Source organism: Chiloscyllium plagiosum, chromosome 44 (assembly GCF_004010195.1).
Source record: "Chiloscyllium plagiosum isolate BGI_BamShark_2017 chromosome 44, ASM401019v2, whole genome shotgun sequence".
Classification (NCBI taxonomy): Eukaryota; Metazoa; Chordata; class Chondrichthyes; order Orectolobiformes; family Hemiscylliidae; genus Chiloscyllium; species Chiloscyllium plagiosum.
Window position 1 is genome coordinate 9,320,786 of NC_057753.1, and position 10,811 is coordinate 9,331,596.

The 10,811-nt window shown below is 43.9% G+C and overlaps 1 protein-coding gene across 2 annotated transcripts; it reads left to right on the forward strand.

Annotated features, from left to right (window-relative positions):
- Window positions 1-288: 288 nt before the first annotated feature.
- LOC122543537 (zinc finger protein 664-like) lies at window positions 289-6,166 on the forward strand. 2 transcript variants are annotated; one of them, XM_043682337.1, is made up of 2 exons: window positions 289-651; window positions 5,231-6,166. In XM_043682337.1, exons 1-2 carry the CDS (start codon window positions 295-297, stop codon window positions 5,312-5,314), a joined length of 441 nt encoding a protein of 146 aa, XP_043538272.1. In that variant the 5' UTR covers window positions 289-294; the 3' UTR covers window positions 5,315-6,166. The 2 variants fall into 2 exon arrangements, with proteins under 2 accessions (XP_043538272.1, XP_043538271.1); XM_043682336.1 differs by lacking the exon at window positions 5,231-6,166 and adding an exon at window positions 4,494-4,616.
- Window positions 6,167-10,811: the final 4,645 nt, after the last annotated feature.

Consider the following 10,811-nt stretch of genomic DNA (forward strand, 5'->3'; position numbering starts at 1 on the left):
CTCACCTGCTGTGCTTTTCCAATGCTGTACTTTTTGACACTGACTCTCCAGCGTCAGCAGTCCTCACTTTGATGTCAATGTCTGACGGTCATTCAATCCATCAGGACCACCACGATTTTTTACTGTGATTCTGTGAGAAGGAGCAAAGCTTTTTGGTACATTTGAGTAAATGTTTGAGTACGTTTCCAGCATCAATGGGACTGGATGATAGACCTACTGTTGCAGTGCAGAGTGTGGAGCGTGTAACAGCTATATCGTCTGTTAAGAGGAAATCACAGTGCAAAGGGGTTGTACATGCGTTTGTGTGCAACTGAAGCTTCGGCCATGGAGAAACATGAGGAATGCTGCCACGTGGAGAAATCATGGAAGTGTGGTGACTGCGGGAAAGGCTTCTGTGTCCCATCTGCCCTGGAGACTCATCGGCGCAGTCACACCAGAGAGAGGCCTTTCAGCTGCCCTGAGCGCAGGAAGGGCTTTACCCAGGCTTCTGCCCTGTGGACTCACCAGCGGGTCCGCACAGGAGAGAGGCCATTCCCGTGTCCCGAGTGCAGGAAGGCCTTCAGCAATTCCTCCCACCTGCTGACTCACCGGCGGGTCCACACTGGGGAGAGGCCCTTCACTTGCCCCAAGTGCGGGAAGGGATTTAGTCAGGTGAGCAACTTGTGGAAGCACCAGTGTCTCCACACCGGGGAGAAACCCTTCAGCTGTCCCGAGTGCAGGAAGGCCTTCAGCGATTCCACCACTCTGCTGAGCCACCAGCAGATCCATATGGGGGAGAGGCCATTCCCCTGCACCGTGTGCTGGAAGACCTTCAGCAATTCCTCAATCCTGCTGAGACACCAGAGGGTTCACACAGGGGAGTGGCCTTTCAGCTGCCCCGAGTGCAGGAAGGGGTTCAGCGATTCCTCCAATCTCCATTCCCACCAGCAGATCCACACTCTGGAGAAGCCCTTCGGCTGTACAGTGTGTGGGAAGGCCTTCACCCGCTCCTCCCACCTGCGGAGGCACCAGCAAGTTCACGTGCCATCGCAGGGTGATTGAAGGAGCAACAACTGAGTGCCATTAGGAACTGGACTATCAACCCAGTTCCGGGGACTCCTGAGTTTTAATCCAGCCGCAGCAGATCGCGGAATTGGAATTCGGTCAGAAATCTGGAGTTCAGAATCTGATGAAACCGTTTTCGGGGTGGGGGGCCCATCTGATTCACGCATGCTCTTTTTAGGGAAGGAAACTGCCATTGTAGGAAAGGATTCATTCAGTCATCCAGCTGCATCCTTTACCTGGTCTGGCCTACACGTAACTCCAGACCCACAGTTGTGTGGTTAACACTATACTGCCCAGCACCTCCCCTTCCCCCCACCGCAACCCAGTCCCTGGCAGATGAGCAGAGAGAAACATTGAGTGGGGAAAGACTTACTTGTTTACAGGGTATGGGTTGAAATTGCTGAGTGAGGCAATACTTCCTACAGTTAAGGCTGTACCAAGGATCCAATTACAAACTGACAAGTCGGTGGTGACCATTGTAAAGAAGGTGAGGTGGTGTGGGGTGGGGGTGCACGCTTTGACCTTAAGCTATTTAAAAAGCAGCTACTTTTTCTACACCTTTTTGCTGGGGGGGGATCTGAAGCTGTAACAATGTTGGGTCACAATAAAGGTTACCTGAACTTATCACCGGGCTCAGACTCTCTTTGAAAGCATTTAGCTCCAAGAGGGTTTTGTTTTAAAGCTGCTCATTTCTTTCAGCCTCCTGCACTAAGTTTTCAATGCCGTGTATCAGAAGAAGCAGTGAATGGGTAGCTAGTATCGTTAGAAATTGTAAATTTTTCAGGAATGCAGGTGCTGTCGTTTCATTGGCATTGTAAAGTTTACTGGCAGCACTGGGAGGTGTGGGCTGTGTTCACTAGAAACGATGTGGAGGTGCCGGTATCGGACTGGGGTAGATAAAGTTAAAAATCACACAACATCAGGTTATAATCCAACAGGTTTATTTGGAAGCATTAGCTTTTGGAGCACCGCTCTTTTATCAGGTTGGTTGTGGAGAATGAGATCATGATCATGGAATTTAAACCCAAAGGAGTCCAGTGTCAACAGGTTTATTCGGAAGCACTAGTTTTTGGAGCGCCTCTCCATCAGGTAGCTGTGGAGCAGGATCATAAGACACAGATCTTAAAGCAAAAGATCACAGTGTCATGCAACTGATATCTTTTAGAATGGGTTGCAGGTTTCGGTTCATTAATATGTAAATCCAAGAACAACATCTAAGTCATGTTCTTGAGATGACTTATGGTTTTATATTTTAAAAAGTGACATCTCCGCTCACACAATGCGTTAAAGATGCGAGCTTCGAGTCTGTCAGTATTCCAATCTTGAATCAGATTGGTTCTGTTTTCAAAGTAGGAATTTATAAAATATTACATGGCTTGACTGCCTGCAGACTGTGCGCTTTTTGAGCAAAATTGAAAGTATCTGCAAATATTCTGCCAATAAAAATTCACTCCATTGAGTTGTATGTGCACGCATGCATGACAGAGTGACAGTGTGGGCATGTGAGTTTGTGTGTGTGCGCACATAAGAGTGTGTTCATGCTTGTTAAAGTGCGAGTGTGATGGAGTATAAGCCTGTGAGTGTGTGTGTATATGAGAGGGGTATGAATAAAAGCAGGGGGTTGCATTTTGCTCAAATGAGGAAGGGCAGGACTTGTACAGTTAAAACAGAGACATGGGAGGGTTCAGGTACATAGTGATGCGACCTGCAAAGAACTGGTAGACTGGATGGTTAAGAAGACATTTAGCACCATTGCCGTCATTGATCACACTGTCCAGTATAGGAGTTGGGACATCACATTGAGATTGTACAGAATGTTGATGAGGCCACTTATAGAGTACTGAGTACAGTTTGGTTACCCTGTAATACTATTAGAGAGGGTTCGAAAAAGATTTACTAGGATGTTGCCAGGACTGAAGGGTTTGAGTTATAAGGAGTGGCTGGGACTTCTTTCACTGGAGCACATGAGGATGAGGAGTGACCTTATTGGAATTTATAAAATCATGAGGAGTGGAGTTAAGGTGAATAGCAAAGGGCTCTTCCTTAGCATAGGGGAGCTCAAAACTCGGGGGGCATATTTCTTTAAGGTGAGAGGGGAGAGATTTAAAAGGAACCTGAGGAGCAACGTTTTGACAGAGGGTGTTTTGCATGTGGAATGAACTTGCTGAGGAAGTGGTAGATGCAGGTTTAGTTATTATGTTCAGAAGGCATTTGGATGGGTACATGAATAGAACAGTTTAGAGGTTTACGGACCAAACACAGGCAGGTGGGACGAGTTTAATTTGGGAATCCTGGACGAGTTGTGACCGAAGAGTCTGTTTCTGTGTTGTATTCCTCTATGAATCAGAAGTGATCTTGTTGAAACCAGTAGAATTCTGAAAGGGGCTTGACAGGATAGATGCAGATAAAATGCTCCTTTGTGGGGGGAGTCATAGAATCCTGACAATGTGAAAGCAGGCCATTCAGCCTACGATCGAGCCCTCCACAATCACCTGATGAAGGAGCGTCGCTCCGAAAGCTAGTGTGCTTCCGTTGGACTATAACCTGGTGTTGTGTGATTTTTAACTTTGTACACCCCAGTCCAACTCCGAATCATTCAGCCTATGTATTCCACACTGGCCCTCTGAAAAGCATCCCACCCTTACTCCGTATTTCCCATAGCTAATCCACCCTACCTTGCATATCCTGAACAATATGGGTAGTTTAGCATAGCCAATCCAGCCTAACCTGCACATCACTGGATACTATGGATGATTTAGCATGGCCAATCCACCCTAACCTACACCCTAATCTAAAAATGACCTTCTCAAGAATGTAATTTAAATGCAGAGCTTTTCTAAGAAAAATGTCAGTCTGACTCAACATTGGGATACAGACGAATTCACACCTATTGTTAGAAAAGCTCTGCATTTAAATTACATTCTTGAGAAGGTAACAAAAAACAAATTCTGGGATTAACATGCCAAAGAGCAGAAACACATTCTAAAAGATGAAAGATTTAATCTAAAATTGTTTAATGTATCACATTTCCATGACACTGGACTCCTTTGGCTATAAATTCCATGATCATGATCTCATTCTCCACAACCAAGCTGATAAAAGAGCGGTGCTCCAAAAGCTAATGCTTCCAAATAAACCTGTTGGATTATAACCTGGTGTTGTGTGATTTTTAACTCTGTCCATGGGAACCACGTGTTGTGGAACCGGTAACAGTTGTTATTTTGTGATCTGTTCCTCCTGAAACAGTCTGTTTATGTGCTTTGTGCGAGATCAGGCTAGCAGCTTTTAAATCCTTTTGTTCAGCAGCACAAGCAAACTGTAGGTCAGCAATCGTATTTCGAGAGTGGTACTTCCAGCTCTGGTAGTCCTGTTGGGTCACCAGAGAGGGACGGAGAGAAGATGTCACATCTAAAAAGCAAACAGAAAAGTTGTTTCGGTTGTTCAGTCAGTTGAGTTGGTTCTGCACTCAGATGAGACTGGATACTGATTTTAATGGATCAGAATTGAACACTACAATGGAACACCTTAAATTTCAAGAACATTGAAAGGGCAAATCCAACTGTAACTTTGAAGAGATATGCTTCCATTTCTAACCTTGGGTGATCCAAATGAGACATTTTTACTGATAGCTCCATAATCATCTTCCTGCTGGATTATTTCAGGGCAAAAAGTTTCTAGTGGAAGAAAGTGGTATAGATAAAAGTGAATGAGGTGTATTTTCCATCGGGTGGGGGATTTCAAGACTACGGGGCACATTTTTAAGGTGAGAGGAGACAGAAGTAGCGACTTTGTTTTTATGAAGTGGTTCATGTGTGGAATGAACTGACAGAGGAAGTGGTGGATGCCGCTACAATTACAACATTTAAAAGGCATTTGGATAAGTACATGAATAGGAAAGGTTTGTGGGAATATTCAGTCAGCAACAGGCAAGTGGAACGAGTTTAGCTTGGGATTATGTTTGGCATAGACTAGTTGAACTGAAGGGTCTGTTTCCATGCCATATGACAGATTATACGGTCTGACTATCCAGATAACGCATGTGCTCACATCCCTATTGATCTCTGATCAAATGTTACAGTATATAAGATAACAGAATGTGAAAGAAGATCTTTTGGTTTTAGGGATGTGGAAACCAGAATTGTCTGTTCTGAATCTCTGCGCTGACTTCCATAATCTCTTTATACAGGTTACAAGAAGAGAAGGATCTACAGAGAGAAGTCTGAAAGCAAAAGTCATTTCAGGTCTGAAACAGCCACTCAACTCGCCATGAGCTGAAGATCACACGTCTCTGGACCTCAAATGTGAAAGGTTTATCTGTTCTGTTGGCTTCAAAGGTTTTTAAACATCAGTGCGATTGGAAATTCTTGGAGTGAGAGAACACGCACACATGAATGTGAAAGTGTTCAATTTACCATCAGAGGAAGTATCCCTAGGAACACTGCCTGAGTGAGAGTCTTCCTATGTACTTGGCTGTGGAAGGAGCTTGAACCAGTTAGACAGATCAAACCCTCACTGCACAATTGTTACGGACCAGACTGGATACCCAGACAAAAAGTTGAAGAAGGTAGCCGTGACCCTCACTTTTTCGCATTTTAAAGCTACGTGTGAAATGTAACTGCTGGCCGTTAAGCAAAGTACGGTTTGTTTAAATGCTGTTATTAAAATACAGCCAAAGAGAGGAATTTAGGATAATTCCGCAGACTGGAAACTTAATAGACACACAGTAACTGTTACTAAGTAACTATTCCAGTAAAGTAATGTCCCATTAAACACACCCCTTTTGGCAAAAAGGCAAATTCCAAAACAGATTTTCCCATCGAGTTCTCCAGGAGGAACAAACCAACAAGAGCAAATTCAGAGAGAGTAGCAGCCAAGAGACAATCACTGAAGCTTCCAACTCCTCCTACTTAAGGCTAAAATCTAAAAAAAAGTAGAAAATGTGGTCTAAGAGCACTGGCCATGCTCAAGTTGCTCCCATTGGTCTGTTCCGAATGTTGTGTTTGTGCTCGCCTCCGCCACCTCCTCTAGTGGCACGTTCTGTGTGCGCACCACCCTCTGGGTGGGGGATAAAGGTTGCCCATTGGGTCCCTTTTGTCTTTCCTCTCCTGCCTTGGACCCACACCCCATGGTTCTGGACTCCCCCATTCTGGGGGAGGGGGGGGGGGGGGAGGAAGAGGGGGGGGAGGGGGGGGCGGGGGGGAGAAGAGAGAGAGAAGACCTTAATTATTCACCCTATCCATGCCCTTTATGATTTTGTAAACCTGTATACAGTCACCCTTCTTGTAAATCTCATTCATGAACTGTATTGAAAAGCCAAAGATACATCAACATCCAACTGACAGATGTCCTACTCCCAAAATAGTGTCTCATATTAATTTCCATCAGAAAGTGGTGATGCCAAGGCCATGTCTTGCTCCCTCTGGGATAGGGACTTGGCCACTTTATCCTGCCGATGGTTATATGAATTGTCGAAGAATCATGGAATCTCTTTGGTGCGGAAACAGGCCCTTCGGCCTAACAATCCATACTGAGCCTCTGAAGAGTAATCCACACACACCCATTCTCCTACCCTATTGCTCTCCATTTACCCCTGACTAATGCATCACACCGACACAGCCCTGAACACTGTGGGACAATTAAGCATGGCCAATTCACCCTAACTAGCACATCTTTGGACTGTGGGAGGGAACGGAGCACTCAGAGGAAACACACACAGACACGGGGTAAAACTTACAAACACCACACAGAGTCACCCCGAGGGAGGAATCAAACTCCGACTCAGCCAGCAATCAAGACCCTGGCAATTTCCACTTACTTCCAGCCTCTTGTCTCAAAAGCCGCTGGAATTGAAAGATTCCATCTGAAGTTTTATTTTGCTTCAGTTCCAACCTTCACTGTCGGAACTCTGTTTCCATTGTCAATATTCTGACAACTTTACAGAGAGGAGGGAGAAACTGGAGCCAATCTTTATACAGTCTAGATTTATTTCCAGAGCGAAATGTGATGGGTGTAACCCTCTCAACTCCAGTTCACGCTGTGGCAGTCGGTCTCCCTTAGTATGATCAATCTTACCCATATTGTCTTTTTTCCCCAGGGATGGGGAATTGAAGACTGGAGGGGATGGGTTTGAGGTGAGAGGGGAAAGACTTAGGAAGGACCTGAGGGGAAACGCCTTCACGCAGAGGGTGGTGCGTATGTGGATTTGGCTGCCAGAGAAAGTGGTTAAGGCAGATACAATAACAACATTTAAAAGGCATCTGGATGGATTTTTGGATCTTAAAATCATAGAATCTCTACAGTGTGGAAACAGGCCCTTTGGTCCAAAACATTCACACTGGCCTTCTGAAGAGTATCCCACCCAGACCCATTCCCCTATTACTCTACATCTACCTCTGAAGACTTGAAACAGACTATTGAAATAGAAACGGGATACGGGGATACAAATGCCTGGGTTGAATGGGTGAAGTACACTGTGAAAAGTCTGAACAAAAGCAATTGCTATGCATGTGCCTCAGGTAGACCGGTGGCTCGCGTGGAAGTGGGACAGGGCTGGTGTGACATGTATGATAGCCCTGTCCCAGGACGAAATGGCGTGGGGCGACCCAGGCTGTCGGTCTTTGCTGTTGTTGTTCCCTCCCCTGAAGAAGGAGGATTTAAAAAGTCCCCCTTCATTTTCGGACGTGGTCGGGAATCACACGTCCGTGCGCGAAGGCAAGGGTCAGACCAGTCCCGATTTCTAGGAGACTTAAGCTCATGCTCGGAAATTGAATTGGTTCCCGAGACAGAGTTGGGAGGAAACTATTCAGCTTTAAAGATACCCCGAGCGGATTTGTGGCGGAAAGATTCTAAGACCAACTATGCCCTCTGACTGGCGAGGTACTTGTGCAATTGGCTACTCCATTCACCCTAGCATTTGAAAAAGGTGAGATTCCTGAAATGGGGAAAAGGAGGAGTGCATAGTCAGTCTTTGCTACCTCCTTTGATGATGATATTTATTTGGACTCGATAGGGGTTCCCAGAGGGATGCCTGATGAATTTAACGCTCGTAACCAGATAGCAGCTGGATTTGAGTCTCTTTTCTGGTGGGTTATGATTAATAAAAATGTTGATTGGATTAATTACATTTTTTATAACCAACAAAGATTTATAAATTACACCAGAAACATTGTTAAAGGAATAGCTGAACAGTTAGATGCCACAAGCCTGGGAAAATATGATAGCCTTAGATATGATGTTGGCAGAAAAAGGGGGAGTTTGTGTTATGTTAGGGGAAGTTGCTGTACCTTTATTCTGAATAACACGGCCCCAGATGGCTCGATTACTCGAGCCTTAGAAGGATTGACGACCCTCTCATGTGAATTGGCTGAAAATTCTGGCGTGGACACTTCAATAGCGGGGTGGTTGGAGTCTTGGTTCGGCAAATGGAAAGGAGTTGTGGTTTCCATTCTAACTTCCTTGACAGTGGTCGTTGGGATTCTGGCAGTACTAGGCTGTTATATTATTCCTTGTATTCGGAGTCTTGCTCAGAGAATGCTCGAGACCGCCTTGACCAAACAGAAGCCCCTGAAGGGTATGCAGGGGGACGGCCTTTACTTGTTAACAACTTATGATGTTGAAAATACCCCCGAAGACATTTCCGAAGTAGATGAACTTTCAGGTCTGATGCTCTCTAACCTGGAGGCCTCATTGTCCCAGAATCAATAAGATCAACATACACTGACAAAAAGAAAAGGAGGGATTGAGAGAGATAAATTTCCGGTTGTCAGGTGTATGTTGATTTTAACGAATATAAAGGGTCTTTTAAGAAATAATTTTAAGCTAAGAAATTACTTTGTGTTGTAGCTGAGCAATAAAAAGCAGCAGGGGTATTTCGCAATAAGCTCATAGTCCAAAAAGTGGACCTACAAACTATCAAGATAGTAAAGGATGATCTCAGAAGTCAGACGGTTAGATAAGATAAGAGGAACTGGACAAAGTAACAGGAAAGCTGTAACGAACAAGGACAGCCAAATAAGGCAGATTTAAAGAAAAACAAATGAGGTAATTAATAAGTATGATAGGCTTAGGCTTGGGTGCAGGGAATTACCAAATGAAGGAATAACAGGCGCAAGTAGTAACCAAATAAGGGGATAGAATGAAACAGACACTTATGATAGGTTTATTGCTCAGTGTAGGGGTGTCGAGAGACCCCTCAAAAGTATAAAAAGCTCTAAATTTTACTGTCAGGTGTGTCTCTCTTCGTAGAGCCACCCATCTTGCAAGATGTACAAATAAATGTGCTGTTTCGGAACTCTTTGACTCGGACTGAAAATTATTGATTAAGTGGGGTTCGTTTCTCACACTACCGTATGGGGGTATGGTTTACATTAAAATTGGAGGGTCATGTCAGAGTGTTTGTTTATATTGAGCAGTTGTAGTTGGTAAAATACACTCCCTGGAGGAGCACCTTCTATGATGCTGCATTTCTTGCCTTCTGCCCTTCCCCTATTTGTTATCTCCCATCCTGATTTTACATTCTTTTGGTCAAATTTAATTTCATATTAATCAGACTTTGTATCCACTGTGTGTTTGTTTGTTTGTTGGATTATTGTAAGACAAAATTAATAGTGTAATGTTATTTCTGATGTCAGAGTTTGACATTGAATGTGCAGGTGTGAATATCATTAAGTTGGGAAAATAAATCAAGAACTTGTGCTTTTTAACAAAAACAGCAGTTCACTGCTATCAATGGCATTGTCTCATTTGAGGAGGATGATTCAAGTCTGACCAACAAACTGTTTCATACAGTCACCCAATTTAATTAAAATTGTTTAGAAAATAACTCTGGCAGATTAAGATTTATACAACTTATTTATAAGATTTATTTATATGTCCAGTTCTCTACCTGGTCTCCTCTACATTGGGGAGAATGGAGGCCAACTTGCAGAACATTTTAGAGAACAGCTCTGGGACGCTGAAACTAAATGACTCCACTGCCCTGTGGCCGATCACTTCAACTCTCCCTCCTCCACCACCAAACTCTAACCACCTGACGCCTGGAGAAAGAACACCTCATCTTCTGTCTCTTAAATACAGCTGCTGTTTCTCTACTTATGGATGTTTGCAGTTTCCTTAATTAGATATTGATTCAAGGGCTTGGTGGTGATAGGGAATCTATCCTTGACTAATAACAATGGTCACAGGCACAAAGCATTAGACATTTAAAAAACACTTTTCTTGCAACCTTTTTCTAAATTATAAAGCTATAAAAATATGAAAATAACATTCTAACAAAAATAACAGTAAACCAACTACTACACTACTCCATAAAACACATCAAAACAATACTCACTACAGATCAATAAATAAATGTGCTCAGTGCAATAAGACCTTAGCTCTCAATCTTCAAGAGCGTTAATTATTACCCCAATATTTGTTTGAAATACTTCCTGTCAGGGCATCGAGTTCACTATACCAAACCAACATGGCTACACAAAGGCCCTAATTAAAATGTCAGACAAATCTGCTTCCAGGTAATTCAAAAAGGGCTGCCATGTCTTATAAAAATTCTGTTTTTTGGTGCACCATATTTGTGAGAAAGTCCAAAGCAATGTGTTCCATAATTAACTGGTGGCACCCCGACAGATGCTGGGATGTGGGGGGGGTTCACAGACACCCAGCACATCAGAATGTTCTTCCTTGCACAAAAAGTGAGGATATTAAAAAGCTTTCACCCATGCTTCCCCTAGGGAAGATAGGTTCGTCAACCCCAGAAGGAGAGAGACGGG